At 39.1% G+C, this 17116-nt stretch overlaps 1 protein-coding gene across 3 annotated transcripts in view; it reads left to right on the top strand.

Moving 5' to 3' along the window:
• Window positions 1–17054, top strand: part of xylb (xylulokinase homolog (H. influenzae)) — a 61145-nt gene extending 44091 nt beyond the window's left edge. For all 3 annotated transcript variants that reach the window (XM_066684089.1, XM_066684093.1, XM_066684092.1), the window contains one exon: window positions 15868–17054. In XM_066684089.1, coding sequence (XP_066540186.1) covers window positions 15868–15936 — 69 coding nt within the window. In that variant the 3' untranslated portion in view covers window positions 15937–17054. The remainder of the gene's footprint in view (window positions 1–15867) is intronic.
• The last annotated feature ends 62 nt before the right edge of the window (window positions 17055–17116 follow it).

Genomic DNA, 17116 nt, shown 5'->3' with positions numbered 1-17116 from the left:
TTTGCTTTTGTGAAATCCAAACAATATGAGAAAGATTACATGCATAAACTTATGTATAAACATAACCTGATTGCCTTGTTTGGCCTAAGCTTTAGGTTCAGAAACAGAACGTTTGCAACATAAAGTTTTGCTCATTTGCACGTGAAATAATTGGGTTTTACAAAAGGGATTGTCAGTTTGCAATGAGTTCCTGGCAAATTCTGGTACAGAAATCTACCTCTGTGGCTCAAGGGGTCATCTTCATTTGAATCATCTTTAAGGAAGGTTTGATGAAACACCTGTAAGTCCAAGTCCAACCGAAACAGAAGACTGTTGTTGAGCCGGAGATAGAGTTAACCTGCCCCAGAATTTTCAGCAGCCAGAGCCTGACTCCTCCCTCCTTGCCACCCCACTGTTTTAGCCCACTGGCCTACTTTCAGTCACTGCTTCTTCATTAAGTGCTTCATCCCCTTTGGGGTGGGGAATTGTAAAAGTAAATTACATGCCAACTTTGCAGATCATTCTTCGCAATGCAGGGGGGAGGGTCATCTAGGGACAATGGTGCTTAATACAAGTTAAAGGGCCTTAGGTTATAGAGATGGCTTCACACCTGAGGAGGAGGTCAAGAGAAAGTTGTACATTTAGAAGAGATGCACCAAACCTCATGGTCAAAATGGAAATTCCTAACTGCAGCAAAACCTAAAGTGAAATTGAAAATATAGGCGTAAATGTTGGTTAATAAAAAGCCCTGTACACACGGATCCATTTATTTTTTTAAAAAGGAGGTTTGTGTCTGCGTTTTAAATAACTGAAAATGGAGGTTTTTGAAAAACACTCTTCAAGTTGGAGATTTTTGAAAACGTTGTTGTCACTGTTCTCATGTGGAAGAAAGAAAACTGATATTTTCTGAAACACTGATATCACACAGCATGCCTGTCTCTGGCTGAAATTCAAATACTTGCTCACTCCCTATATAGTGAAGTTCATAAGCCATTAAACTACAGTGTACATGGTAGATGGGGCGAAGCATAAGATTGGAAATTGCTGGTGGACGTAGGTAAAAAACTGCAGGTCCCAGAGTGCATTGCCTTAAATACATTGAGGCCAGATATGGTGCTGTACTCTGAAAGTAAACGGATAGTTTATTTCATAAAGTTAACAGTTCCATCTGAGGATGCAGTAGATGAATCATTCGAAAGGAAGAAGCTGAAGTACACAGACTTGGTGGCTGAGGTGAGGGAACATGGGTGGCAGGCACATGTTAGACCAGTGGAGTTAGGTGATAGGGGATTTGTAGCTTGTGCAGTTTGGCATCAGGGGCTGGAAATTAAGGGCAGCTCTGATGGAGTTATCAGAAACAGCTGAAAGGTCTAGTCAGTGGTTGTGGATAAGGAGAACACAGACTAGTTGCGGAAATGCACTGTAGAGGTGCTGTTGTGGTGGTTGGTGATGTTGCACCTAAAGATCACATGGAACTGATGGCACTGAGTATGCATTAACGGTGCCAGTAGGGCTAGGTACAGCCTTAGTAACCAGGGAGGCGAGTGTGGGTTTACGGTTCTGGATGGTAAAGGGTAAGATAGGACTGTAAATCTAGCTTGGAGGGGGGTGGGTTTGGGACGCCAGACTTCACTGTTGAGTCTTCTGGAGGTGTCGTGGGCTTAATTCAGCGAAACACTAATGAGGGGAGGTGCCTACCTGATGAAACCTGTGAAGAGCTAGTGATGCAGTGGGTGGTTTGGGTACCCATGTGATGGGCTTAATTAGTAACTGTAGATGTTAAGGGTAGCTGGTTGCTGATCGGATCATAAAGGAAGAGTGTGGGGTGGGCCCTATGTGATGCTCTAATGGATTGGCATTGGATATTTTACATCTTATCTTGTGTATGATTATAATTAATAATTAGATTCAGTAATTTCATGAATTGCCTAGTGCACTACATAGGGAATATGGAGTGATTTGGGATTAACACCTCTGTGATTCTCCCATGTGTTGAACCCTGTTTAAGATGTACTATGGCCCCCTACTTGAGAGGAAAATCTCCGTTTTTAAAAATAAACGGGCGTTTATATTTATTTTTTACGTTTTGTTATACATGACACTTTAATTCTTTTTGTAATATTTCCTCGTTGAAGATTATAGATATTCTAGCAGGTACTTTGTGATATTTTGCTGTATTCTGGGTATAGAGTGGGAGGTGTTGTTTTTAAGGTGGTATTAAATTTGTAGTGGAGATGTTCTGAGAGGTCATAGGGTTTGCAGGTTATAATCAACACTGTGCTGCGATAACGACTGCTGGGTAATTGGAGAGATGTGTAATGGTCAGTGAGGGAAATGAACTGGACCAGGCTGCGGTTCGTCTTGCATGTCCAAACTCCTTTTCAGCTGATGCAGCGCGGTGACGTAAATGACCTCACACAGGCGATGGCTGACAGCAGCCGGGAGTACAGTCTAGCCTGGCTTGACTTTGTGTGTGTGTGTTTGCGCACGCAAGAGTGTGAGAGAGCATTTGTTCGCAAGTGTGTTTGTGAGTGAGTGATAGGCTTTTTTTCCCACTTAGGCATATGGTAATAAACAGATCCATCTGTTTATAAATAAAAATGAATAAACACATTGCTCCTGATTGTGAAGACACAAAAAGCACAATGCTCACATATTGTTATTCATACAGCTTCCAGAAAACTTGGCAAATTCAGTCACTAAAATTAGCAGAGTTGATCAGGATAAAGAGCGCCGGTGGAGTATTAACTGGAGTTTAGGCATGGAGGTGGATGTTTGACCTAATCATTATGTTATAGAGTTATGTTTTTCCAGTTAAGCATACAGTAGCTTTCCCTTATAGATAAAACAGATGTATTTTTTACTCATTTAGATGATCCATCAGGCACTAGCAAATCCACCAAGATGTAAACTAGAATACGTGATATGTATTTTTATAATTAAGACTTCATCAATGAATCATTGTCTAGCCTCGGCAGTAAAATATTACAATAGTACAATATTAGGACATTTGCAGAGATTTGCTGATGTATTTACAATCTCTAAAGAAGATGTTAAATATTAAAATTTGTGTAAATTTGTGCATGAAGATATCATTATCATGGATTCTCTGAGGATTTGATACCATTAAGTCACAAGAGCATTGGTGAGGTCACCAGTTCGTTCTGGAAATTAGTTCTGGATCATAAGCACCACTCCAGCTCCACTTCCAAAATGTATTTGGATCGAGTTCCATCACTCCAGAGAAAGTAATTCCACTCCACACAGTCTAATGCTGGGGTGCTTTAAACCACTTTTACAGATGCTTGCCATTGGGCATGGTGAGCTTATGTTCATGCGCAGCTGCTCCAGAGCATCCCATTCCATATTTTTATGGTTTTCGTATAGATACAAGACAAGATGTTTGTGAACTGTTCAGAGACGGTTTCCAAAAAGGTTGCACTTATAAGCAGCTGTATTTACTAATTATAATAACTGTCTACAACCTTGGCCATACAGTGTTCTGTAACTCATTTTGGCACTAATGCAAATAATGATATCTTCATGCGCTGTTATCTTGCCCATTAACATGGCACATGTTGTGTGTTCATATCAGGATGCTGAAGAAGCATAAAACAAGGCTTTATGATTCATTATGAATTCATTAGATTACATTGTATGAACCATAAATTTTCCCCATTAACGCTACTGGTAATAATAGTAATAATGATATTAGGAGTCGTAATGAGGTCTTAGAAATGATTTAGAGCTGGTTTTCTGTGCCCTCTCCCTCACGGCTCTGACTAATCTTACCCTAGTTTTGACTGTGAAATAGTTCTTTTATGTGCTGTGATGAAAATTAATTTGCGTTTCTTACTCTGCCAAGCATCACATATCATTTTCCTGTATTGAGGGTGCATATAATCAGCTGAGAGAACTATGGCAGAGAGACTCCAATTAAAGAATGCTCATGTTGTCTCTTCCGTGCTTTAATTACATGAGGAAGAAACGTGGCTTAGGTGCACGTCATATACAGTTCATTAGCTATGGCTCATTTCAGAAGTGTGAGGACAGCCACAATCGCATGGCTGTCCTTTGACTGGCAGCAAAAGCCTTTAAAACCCATTAGAGGTGTAGAAGTCAATCTGAAAGAGCTGATTGAGCTACACTGATACTAAAATGTTTGCAATCTAATATAATGAGTTATATTAGTATGATAAAGATGTTTAATGGTACCTAAGGGGACTTTATTGAGGAACAATATTTTCTATTTCAATCATGCACTTACTTTCATATATCTCTTTGTCTTCAAATATATATACACACACACACACACACACATACATATATAAATAATAATTTTATCTTTGCCTATTGATTCATGGGCAAAATGGCCAGACATGCAGTCAAACAAAGCCACAAATGTCAGTCTTTTCTCCTTTAAAAACTATGATAAGTGGTGTATTACCTTGGTTGAATATAGTTTCAATGTATTATTTATTATTCCATTACTTTATTAAAATCATAAAGAAATTGCTAGTAGTATGCTGATATCTCATTGGTTAACTAGTGAATTATCAGTTCAACATTAAATGGTGAAGCAATTATGCTCTAGAGTGTGGCTACTGCAGCATTTAAGGTGGAACTGGAAGTTTCAACCATAAAGCTACCAAATAAGCACCTGAATTCAGCTTTATATAACTGAGAATTGCTGATAATGAAGGATTGTAGAATGATTTTGAAGGCATTTGATGCCCTAAGCACTTCTTTGATATCACTGCAGACCAGCAGGATAGCACCGCTAATCAGATTGTTCTAGCAGACAGGCATCATCAGGGGTCGACCTCGTGATCTCTCGGTGATAGCACTGACACTTCAACAGTTGTGATTCAGTGAGAGGAGAGGAATAGTGCAGTGGAGTTTTGAATTACTGCAAGTTTGTTTGGTTTTTTCTTTTGAGGTTTCACCAATTTTAACAAGCAAATAAAAGCTCAAGAAATAAGAACAGAACCGAAGGATTCAGAACTGAGACTCCATCATTTGCTTTCTTGTTTGGAGGTTCTACACATTAAATTAGGAATTGAAATTAAATGTATATATTAAAGTAGAAACTGGAATACTTGAACTGACACCTGCTGTTAGCACTGAGGTTTGATATATAAATATATATATATATTTACAGGGGTTAGACAATGAAACTGAAACACCTGTGATTGTAGTGTGGGAGGTTTCATGGCTAAATTGAAGCAGCCTGGTGCCAATCTTCATTAACTGCACATTGCACCAGTAAGACCCTGTGCATCCAATGGTTCAAACATTGTGTCCTGAAGGCGGTGCCGTGTATCAGGACGACAATGCACCAATACACACAGCAAGACTGGTGAAAGATTGGTTTGATGAACATGAAAGTAAAGTTGCACATCTCCCATGGCCTGCACAGTCACCAGATCTAAATATTATTGAGCCACTTTGGGGTGTTTTGGAGGAGCGATTCAGGAAACGTTTTCCTCCACCAGCATCACGTAGAGACCTGGCCACTATCCTGCAAGAAGAATGGCTTAAAATCCCTCTGACCACTGTGCAGGACTTGTGTATGTCATTCCCAAGACGAATTGATGCTATATTGGCCGCAAAAGGAGGCGCTACACCATACTAATAAATTACTGTGGTCTAAAACCAGGTGTTTCAGTTTCATTGTCCAACCCCTGTATATATATAGTTTTAAACTATAGATGATGAATTATCCTAGTTTTAATGTGGAGCTCAGCAGTCCCCTGTCACGCGCTACTCAGAGATGAGCCATGTGATATTCACAAACAATTGTGTTATTTCGCAAACACCAAAAACAAGCACATATTTCCATTATGTTTCCAGAGCAGGATGGGAGAGGTGAACTTAAAGGCAAACCTCATCATTATGCATGAATTTCCCCATTGACAGCTCAGTGTCAAACATCATAATCGTGTTTATTGTCTTATGTTGACGCTCGGTGTGTTCTCATTGTTGAGGTTCGCGTCTCTGGATTGTGGCAGGAAGAGGACCACTCTGAGTTTCTTCATGTTTTTAACGCTGCAGAAACATCAGTCTGATAATCGACCCACCATGACTGCTTTCACTAACCACAGTTAGCTGCTACTGTCACCACAAAGGTAAAACAGCACAAATGCATGATACTGACATCCCTAGGGAGTGGGCTGAGGAGTTGGCATGTGAATCAACTCTTTTGTATCTTCATCATCGTCATCATCATCATCTCCAAAGGATCTCCAGCTGCTCTAAATTTCAACAGGAGATCTGAACATCTGTGAAATGAAAGTTGTTCACAAACCTCAACAGATTTAGGCATGCGTCTTAATTATATATTTAATAAAAAAAAGAATCCTAGACATCAAACTACACTTCAACATTTAAAGGGTAACTCCACCCCCTAGCTTCAACTAATTCTACCGTTAGTTGAACTTTGAAAAATGCTCTGAAGTGGGAGAGGCTGTTGCAAAGGGCACTGTTGACAGGCACAGGGCAGTGTTTGTTTTGATTCCATAACGACAGCAAAACACTCAAGCACCACTGTGGCTAGTGAAACTGTCAGTGGACCCATACCAATGCTGCCGTACGAGCAAGGCACAAGGAAGGAGTCGTTTGGGGTTTGGGAACAGTGGCTCAGTGGTTTGCATACTGTGATATTTCTTCATACTTCAGTGCAAAGCTTTATCCGAACTGAACCTGAGTTGTGCTGCAGAGGCATGCTTTTTCTTTATTTAGTTTTTTACATTTGAAAACTCTTCACTCACTCTGAAGTTCTTCTTTTAGCCACTTTTGCTTGGTTCTCTTTCTTCTACTTTCTCATTTTTGCCAATTATTTTGTACTTTTATTTGTCTGTGCTCTGTTTAATCTGGTCTTGAAGTCTCATGTAAACACAGATCGAGGACGGTGAATGGAGAGACTCAGAGACTCATCATGTTTTCTGACTTGGCAGCCCACAAAAATATGAAACCGACTGGGTTGTCTTATTTCACAGTGTGTAGGTTGGTAGATGCTCCAAATCCCCAGATTAATGCACTGAAAAAAGTTATCTTTTCACAGTATGTCAATGTTAAGCATGATTCATTGTATCATGTCTATTTAAAAACAAAATTCTCATATTCCATGTGCATTTAAATTCGTTTGCCTACCTTTAAAAATAACTTATTTCATTATAGCGCTGTGCATTAGAAGCTGGGGAGAGTAATGTGATGTGATATATATCATGTTTCATCTCCTTTTCCCATCACCTCCACCTGTCATCAAGGGAAAATGCTGAACTAACTCAGGGACACTTACTGTCACAATACAGTGGGGCAATTCATTTAGAGTGACTTAGAATATGGACCATTGTTTATTTTAAATAGCATTATTTTATACAGATACATTTCAAATATTCTGGTCCAGATTGACATCTAAATGTATATGAAAGTGCTGTTGAGTCCTGCTATAATACTTTAATGGCCATGGCAATGGTTAATGAACCTTCAGTCTTTGTATTATATATTGTTATGCAATGTGCTGTCTATATCAGTGAGTTGGAATAAATGCATATATCCACCATTAGTCACTGAATTTAGCTGTAATCATCAGTTGAAATATCAGTACTGAACAACCTAATTTTCCCATTAGTTTGCAAAAAATATATGGGTTGCTGATTCAGCATGCACCCCTAATAAACACAATGTTAAAATATATATTTAGAACATTTATTTAGATTATAGCAGTGTATATATATATATTGCAGGTCATGCACATAGACTTTGTGAGAGCTCAGTTCAGCCGCACACTGGTTTGTTTTCTTACAAAAACACCAACTGCATTGCTGATGAGTATAGATTTTGCCACCATGTGGTGTCCCTGTGCATTATTTAACATTATACATAAATAACAATGAGATATTAAACTCATCCTTGGAATACAGTATGCATGGGGTGGCACATACCAGGGTACATAAATTAGATATGCCTCCTTTTTTGCTATTCAGCATATCATACTTGGTGAGTGGGTTTATTTTTTAATGGCAGAAAGGCATAGCCCTAATGGTTCACCCTTGTCTGAACCTTTTCAGGAGCCGGAGACGGATAAAAATGGGCCACTTTGTTCTCGTGCCTTTGATTATTTCTCATAATATCGTTACAGAGTGTACTGAAACCTACAGGGAAATGACTGCCACTGCTATTAATTTGTCTCTCTCTCACAGGTCTGTTTTTCCCTGCTCCTGTAGTTCAGCAGTAGAGTGTGTGCCACTCCAGGCACCCTTTTGATGAAGGGTCCTCTTTGATATTTAATGGCATTGTCGCTTTCAGTTTCTCTTCCACGTGAAGTCCTGTCCGCATGAAACTGCCGCTTTCGGCGTTACTGATTCGAGTCCGAGATGTGTGGGAAGCGTACTGTAACTACAGTCACTTTGAATTCCTTCAATATTGCCTGGCTGTAAGAGCCTGCTGGAGACATCCTTTTGTTGTATCTTCATCCTTTAGAAGCATTTTCAGAGGCAGTTGTTGTCCTTTGTTTCAGCTGTTGTTTTTTTTCATGCTATTGTTTGTTTTTGTCTGTATTCGTGTATTTGGGCCAAAATGTACCAGAAACCGACTGGCATTTCTGCCTGAGGCTGAGATGTAGGGGAAGCCTACAGTCACTACGAACACTTTGAGTACCTGAAGGCACAGTAATACTCAGAAATATTGGGAGATGGTAGGAGTCGTCTGGAAATATTTGCCAGTAATTAACTCTGCAATTTGACACTGATATATGTAGGGAATGTTTGAAAGTTTGTAAGATTCTCTTAGTGATATTCTTTGATTTTAATCCTGAAGTTTAAATCTGTGACTCAGTAGTTTGTTGTTGTAGTCGTTATTGTTGCTGTTGATGTTACCTTGTCTCATATTCTTTGCTGTACTCACTAGTAATACCCTTGCATTCATGAAGACGTGTAGGAGGCATACATTAACAACGATATTTTAAATTCCTGGATGGATTGCACAGCTCTGAAATATTGGCAGGTTGTAAGAGTCTGCTGGAGACATTCTTTTGTTTCATCTCAGTAGTTTTTAAACTGTGACACAGGGCGTTGTTGTTGTTGCCTGTTGACGTGTTCTGTGCTATATTCACCAAACCCCAGTGGGACGGCAGTGGCAGCTCATGTGTCAGCTCCCATCCAAGAAAAATATGTTCCAGCGTCAGGATGCTGATGCCTCATTAAAGAGCAGGAAAGAATGAATGGTGCTAGTTTACTCTCTGTCATGTTGTTGTTTTTTTAGGCAAACCATTGAAATAATCCACAGATAATAAACCTGCTAGAAATAAATATGACAGGGTATGAAAAAAAAAACACTTGCAAACATCACAATCTCTTGCATATATGTATGCAGCTTTTGTACTTTTTATTACTCAAAGCTTTATAACTGTCATGTTGAACTGTCATCACTTTGTTTGATATTTTTTTTATTATAAATATCATGGCCTCTTTAAATCGTAAGACTATTTTATGAAGAATTGGCCCATTGGCCTATTCCTGACACAACCTTTTGGCTTGTTTTATTGCTTTAACGTAAATATACAATTATGTGTAAATGTCAGAGAGCTACTCCTCGTTTAATCTCCAGTCAAAACGACCATTAAGTCTATGTTTTTAATATTAAAGTTGTCAAAATGATATTAAAAATATGATCAAATCTATAAGCATTTATTTAGGCTACTCTGCTTTTGAGCACTCTACTGCCACTTTAACTGCCACTCTCCCATGTTTTAAATATTAAAATCAATAACTAACTGTGGACCTCCCAACACAGCAGCCGTCAAACATGCCACTGACATTGTTCCCCTTCAAAAAGACACTAACCTTCACACAAGCTACAATTCAACACGCACTGCAGACACAAACACACTTCAGCTGTCCAGGAAATGTCTTATTTTATACATCAAAAAAAGGATGTATTTCAGGGAAATAATATAAATCTTTACTTCAAAATATGATAAAACCTTTTATGCTTTTAACTTTGAGAGAGACGAGAGATTCAAGATCTTTACGTTCTGTCAGTTTGTGCACTTTGGGTTCACTAAGGGTCTGAAAGAAGCTGATAATGAACACTGTTGAACATCTGAGATGTGGAATAAAGTCTTATGGACCTGGTTAGTGAGAAGAAGACAATGCAACTTCTAAGACTGAACTTTGGATGAATGCACAAGATGCAACACAGGTCTCTTCATTTTTCTCACAGATTTCAGACTGAAATGAATAATATCTCGGCTAGAAATCCATTAAATGAGAAGGTGGTCTCTGACTTTTGTATAGCACTGTAAAGCTGATTTACTTGACCTTTACTTGTGATACAGATGGATTGTTTAGTGTTTAATGTGGAATACTGTGTTCAGTGCTGATGTATTCTTCACCTGAAGCTCAGGAGATTTTCCCCATTTGTGCTCTGCTCTGATTCTTAATTGCCCCACTTGAATCAATTACCAGGCCCAATTAATGCTTGTCATCCCATGCCCAGAGGTGCTTCACTTTTCAGGCTTCAGAAACAGACAAGTATAGGAGAGCTGCTATTTAATGAAATTTCTTGCCGTCTTCTAGCTGTAGAAAACCTTAAAAGATCATCTCACCTCTTGCATGTAGACCCAAGCTTGAGAGATTAGCTCAGGGGCCCAGTGCCTTCCTGGCTCTTCCAATGTAAATCAGTTTATTAATCCAACAGCTATCTAACATACCACCTCTTGGAAACCCCAGACTTTTCTTTTTTAATTCAATCTTATTGCGGCCAAAGGGCGGTCAAAGGTCATAGAGGAGTGAGAGTCCACGCCTATTTTTTGCTTTTTAATTGGCATGTGCTTCTCCCTCACCACTTTGTCTTACTCACATTTGCTTGGTCTCTCTTCCAGTTGGGCGTCTGCCACACTTTCATATTGTGGATGCTGGTGGCGTGTAACACGCAGCATATTTCTCTTTCTATGCCCCAGGGATGGACTGCCACAGCGTAAAATGGATGGATCATGTCAAGGGGCAGAAAGCAATTTACCAAGGGAGAGAGAAACGGACGAAAGGAAATATGCTCTCTCCAAATTCAAAACACAAATCCACCTTGACCCATCTCTGTGGATGTGTCTTTTTTTAAATGTAATTTTAAACCCTTAGTTTTCCAGTACATACTTTCCCATGCACAACAGTCACAGGATTGTTCGTGAAAATCAAACCTCTGGACCAATGTACAGAACCTCTTCAGGTGAAAGTGCTGACCTAAAGTAACGTAACATAGTGCTGCCTGCAGGGAGAACAACCATTATTCATCTGTCTAACACGGTGGCCAGGTCTTATACTAGCCTCTGCCTTCACCTCTTCACAGTGTGTCACTGATGCTAAATTGTACCTTTCTATAGCACAGTAATCAAATTTCAACAGACACATAAACACAAAATGAACAAGTACACATCCGCCCGCTTGTATAGTCTTTATGTTAAGCTGCAACAGGTAGTGTCGCAGTCACACAGCCCCAGGGACCTGGAGGTTGTGGGTTCGATTCCCACTCCGGGTGACTGTCTGTGAGTAGTGTGGTGTGTTCTCCCTGTGTCTGCGTGGGTTTCCTCCGGGTGCTCCAGTTTCCTCCCACAGTCCAAAAACACATGTTGGTAGGTGGATTGGCGACTCAAAAGTGTTCTGTTGTCACAGAAACTGATTTGTAAATTAAGTTGTTTTGTTTATTTTTGTTGAATTTTCAGTATTGTAGTTAGACTTTCCCAAATTTGGAGACATTTCCACTTTTAGTAATCAGAAACAGCTAAAATATATCAATATATCCCACCTATAGAGCTGGAATAGAGCAATATCCTCATCTCAGTCCATGCTGGGTGCAGGGTTGGAAAACATCTTGGATGGGGCTATTTTTTCTTTTATTTTAATTTTATTTTATTTTTATTTTCACACGGCTTCAGTGCTGCTTTATAAGCAGCTCTGTCTGTCTACAGAGATATCAGAGTAGTGACGCTGAGCTTGTGATATCAACAATCATATAATATCACCCATTCTTAACACTTCTGTGATATAAAGCTGAATTCAACTTTTTATTCAGCAACCAGTTCCACCTTAAATGTGGCAGTGGCCTCAATTACATCAAAACGTAATTGCTTCACCATTTAGGTGGAAATTAACTGGCAACCTGCTGTGACATCACCATACTACTAGTGATGTTTGGTGCTTGTTTTGAAATAAAGGGACATAATGCATTAAAAAGGCAATAAACAAAGATGACACAATAGTTATCATAGTCTTTAAAGGAGAAAATGACATTTTTGGGTGTCTTTGGTTGTTGTCACAGAGTTTCGCTGATGATTTACAAGGCATTCTTAACACTCCATTTGGCTACAAAAATGTAGATCTAAACCTGTATAACCTCATGTTCATAAACATAATCTGATGCTGTCAAGTGGCACAAAAGTGTTATTTAAGTTCTGTCAGAAGACTGAATTTGTCTCTGATGATGCTTCAGCTGTCTGTAGGCTCTACCACATGATTATACAGTGAAACGTTACACTAACCATTTTTATTATTATTATTTGTGCGTCTGTCTGTCTATCTATCTGTTCAACATACAGCACGTTAGCTAAGTTTATTACACACTCTTTAAAATATTGGAACTAATTGCCCAGATGTGTTCATATTGTGGAACCAGCCACAGAATAGGCACGGGCCTGGACTGCTGGACGGGTCTAAGTACACAGGGCCGCTCCCGGCATGGCTTGTGGCTCCCCCTGGACTGTTTCATGACTGTGTTATTCGCGCATGTGTGTGTTTGTGAGTGGTTAGCTGGTGTGTGTGTGAGCACATTCACCCTTATTGAGGTCTGTGAGGTGTGGGATGAGGCTCACCTCAGTCTCTCTGCTCACCAAAGCCAATCTTCGATCTGTTTGTTCATCCATTCATCTCTTGCACAGAATGACTGAGTCTCCAGATCTCCTCTTTGACGATTGCTACAATAATATTTTTAGTCATTTTAGCTTTTCACTCTCCTCTTGGCCCACTGTAATGCAGACATTGAGCTTTCCTAGATGTCTTTCTAGTCACTGCAAAAAGACAATAGGCTATCAGGGCCTTGCTTTATTACTTTTGCTTCCCAAACATTATTTATTATTCATGTTTTGCACACTTGTTTTGGAAGTAATATCACATGGTGACACAGCTTGAAGCAAACATACATTTTGCCCAGAAGCGCATATTTATGAGGGTGATTCCTCAAAGGAATTATATAATGATTCCCCCTTTTCCTGACTTAAAATTCTGCAGGGGATTTAAATGATACCAGACCACAGTACCTGCAGATATTTGCGAAGGCCGTTATAGTTCTCAGTTTCATTCCTACAATATTTATATAGAACACATTGATACTGGGCATCAGCTGATGCCTCGGGCCAGTATTTTCTTAGCCCAGTATATACTGACTGCATTAACAGGGCCTACTCTTCTGGAAAGTATCTAAACTAGATTTTAGAACATTTCTATATGTATTTATTGATATTCAGCTATGAAATCAGATACTGATGTTGCATAATACATTCTTTATCAACAATGCCAATCAAGCTTATTCCAAAAGTATTGGATGAAGCTACATCACACCAAATCAAAATGTTTCCGTGGCTTCACAGCCTGCTACTTCAGGATCAAACGCCCTTCTAGCCAATGCTTGGTGTCATACATGGCGATCGTTCATTCATGTGCAAGCTGCTCCAGAACGTCCCATTTCATTTGTAGCTGAAATTATACAAGCTCTGAGTGTCCAGAATGGGTTTTTCCCATTAAACTATAGCTGAATTTACTGATATTAAGGGCTGTCTACAAGCTTTATATGGTGCCTCGAGGTGCATTCTTAATTGTTGTGACTTTTTTGTTATTAGCCAACAAACATCAGGGTCAAAGGCTGAAATAACAAAGGAGGATATAGATTAGGAGTGTCAGACAGGATTAATCCTGGGCCACAGCTCTGTGAAGATCAGTGTTTTCCATCTTCTAAAACTGAATTCGCTTAAAGAAGGCCATGATGATTAGCTCATGTGTGATTTAAAGAATTTTAAATTCAGTGGTGTTGTGGCCCAGTGGAGATGATCTAGATGTTTTTTTATCTCATGCTACATACAATTGATAAATTAATGATTTAAGATGATGTAGCTGTTTTCAGCACATAAACTCATCATTTTTTAGTTGACTATAGTGTGTTTTACTAAATAACCGAAGGCTGGGTAGCTTTTTTAAAGCTAATCCTTATTTTATTTAATATATGAAACCAAACACCATATTCCTGGAAAAGAAATGAATAAATAAGATAACAGACGTGAGGACTTGTGCTGACATTTCACAGAATTTAAACAGACCCTCTGTTTATTCCAAGGCCAGTTCTGTACATTGGTCATTGCTGTTTAATATGCTATTACAGACCAACTTTAACCACAACACTCTAAACTATGTTCTGTTAGGATAGCCAGTACTCATTGTAAAGCCAAATACTTTGCTATTTAATGTGTATAGATCCTTTGCTGAACAGTGCGTCTGACATCAGAATGCGACACAGCTTCAGAACGAGATGTACAATAGGCTTATGGAGTCTGCTAGTAAGCTTCAGTAATAAGCAACCTTGGTTTATCTCTAAAGGTCTCATTTTAGATCTAAAGCACTCATTTATTTGCAGTTAATAATTCTTTTGTGTTCTACTGCCTTCCCTGCACTACACTTTTACTGAAGTGAAAAAATCACATTCACATCATCACAGGGGCTTAATTTTAAAGTGCACTGATAAATTATAAAGAAATCAAGTCTTATTTAAATGTAAACTTCGAGCTTTAATTCAGTAACATATATTTGGGTAAAATCCATGGTGGTACAGAGGATAAAGTATCAAAACTGTATGAATACATCTGGACCACACTCTGGTGCTGAGTGTAGATGTATCTTCCACATTCTGTAGACACCCTTTAATTATACCATTTCCATACGGTCTGTTTTCCAAAATACAGTGGAACCTCTACCTACGTACTTGATCCGTTCCGTGACCCGGTTCCTAAGTGGAAAAGTTCGTTTCTCGAGTCAATTTTCCCCATTTAAAATAATGGAAAAGCAATTAATGCGTTCCAGCCCCCACCCCGAAAGTCACCCTTTTTGCACTGATATATGTTTACAACACTCTCAGATTAGTAAAAAAAATACATGTAGCGTTACTAAAAATAAAAGAGAAATACAGTGGTAACAGTAATAAAAAATAAATAATAAAATTGTAAGTGGTTACACATCGCTACCTTGAAGACGTAACGACTGGCTGGAGGAGTAACACAGGCACTGGCTGTATGATGGGAGGTGGGGGGTGGGTGGAATAACGGAGAGTAGGCGGTGAATGTGGGGAGACGAAGCGTAGATACGGCTTAACTTAGCACGAATTTCGATGTCTGCTATTTACACTAATGCTAAAGCTACAATTTGCTAATCTTAAAAGCTCACTCAAGTCTGGGCGCTGGGAGACTCGCCTATTGGGGTCAGTGGCCATTTCCAGCCGTCGGCTCGGCGGAGGCTCGGCTTCGTTTCTAGAGTCATGGTTCGTTGGTGGAGGCAAAAAATATTCAAATGCCCGGTTCTTATCTTGGAAAGTTTGTTAGTATAGGCGTTCGTTAGTAGAGGTTCCACTGTATAATGTAAAGATTTTCCAGAGGAATAGAAGCTGTTTATCCCTTCTTATGGCCTTCATTTCAGATAAAAACTTTGACAAGCGGGGGCTTCCAAATCTTTTACCATATAGGTCAGATTTACACAATTAACACTCACCCGAGTCAACTTTAAAGTTTAAAGTAATGAGCTTCTAATTGGTGCATTTAATAAATGATATTTACGTTTCATGTCTTTGTCTTTGTAGGTCTATGGGCCTCTCCTGATGAAATATGCAGAACTGGAGAAGGAAGTTCTCAAGGACATGAAACAATGATTCAGCTGACACTCTGCTGTACACCTGTAACATGACGCTTTAGCCATAATTCATTACAGATTATGAAGGAAATAGTGTGGAGATCTTCGAGTCTTTTTGGATTGCTAGCATTGGGCAGGAAGCAGCACACTGTGAGCAGCACATTGACTTTATGGTTTATAATCTACAAAAGTGTGTAGTATTCACATTACCCCAAGTACATGTACATATTGGGGGAGATAAATACATTCCTGAGTATTTTCAGATTGGAATACCCCAACATGTACTTCTCCAGTATATTAATATGTGACTTAATATATCTTTGGCCCAGCTATATTTTGGCCATTATTATTTAGTCACTAATTTACTTTTGTGAATTAAATACACGGCTTTGTGATTGATCACACGTTGAATTTGCATTTCTTTCGAGAAAATAGAATCCACAAAGAGGAAAAAGAGCACGTAACAGACTTCAGTACCTGTTTTGAGACATGCACGGTCTATTAAGTCATTCCATTGCAGTTCTACAAGTTCTTCTGTACCTAGAAGGTCTTAATCAGTGGTGTTAATCGGGTACCAGGGACCTGCTACTTACTTGTGTACTCCCACGCATGTTGCCTATATGCTGTGCTGCTTTTCCCCAGTAACTAGGCTTTTGCGTGAGTAAATACATGATCTAGAATATATGTCCAAAAGTTTTTAGACACCCCACTTAATTAGTGAATTCAACAAACTTCACACACACAGTTTGTTTAATCTCCTTAGAAAAGCATAGCAAATGGATTATGACCTGGAGTTCCTGCACATGAGCCTACAGTCACCATGCTCAATACCAAGCATTGTCTAGAGTGGTGTAAACCACCCAGCATTCGGCTGTGAAGCAGTGCATCCTGCTCTGGAAAGATGGATTATCTACCCAAACGTGTTAGAGGTTAGTGTGGTGTCTGTGATATCAAACATCTGCACCTAACATTGCTATAGTTCATGTGGCTGACTGAATAAAAAACATTTTGAAATATATTCAGTATTTAATCAGTTCCTTTCAAAAGAATGTAGGAAGAGCATGTGTCTACAAACATTTGGCCACGTTGTGTATCACCACATTTTAAACATGATTTAATATGAGCTGTGAAATGAAGTATTACTGACTGTAAGTATATAACTCTCCTTCCACTTTTAATATGGAGCAATTATTTTGTGT

The sequence above is a fragment of the Hoplias malabaricus genome, chromosome 10, assembly GCF_029633855.1.
Source record: "Hoplias malabaricus isolate fHopMal1 chromosome 10, fHopMal1.hap1, whole genome shotgun sequence".
NCBI classification, from domain to species: Eukaryota; Metazoa; Chordata; class Actinopteri; order Characiformes; family Erythrinidae; genus Hoplias; species Hoplias malabaricus.
This window is presented reverse-complemented; position numbering and strand designations above follow the sequence as displayed.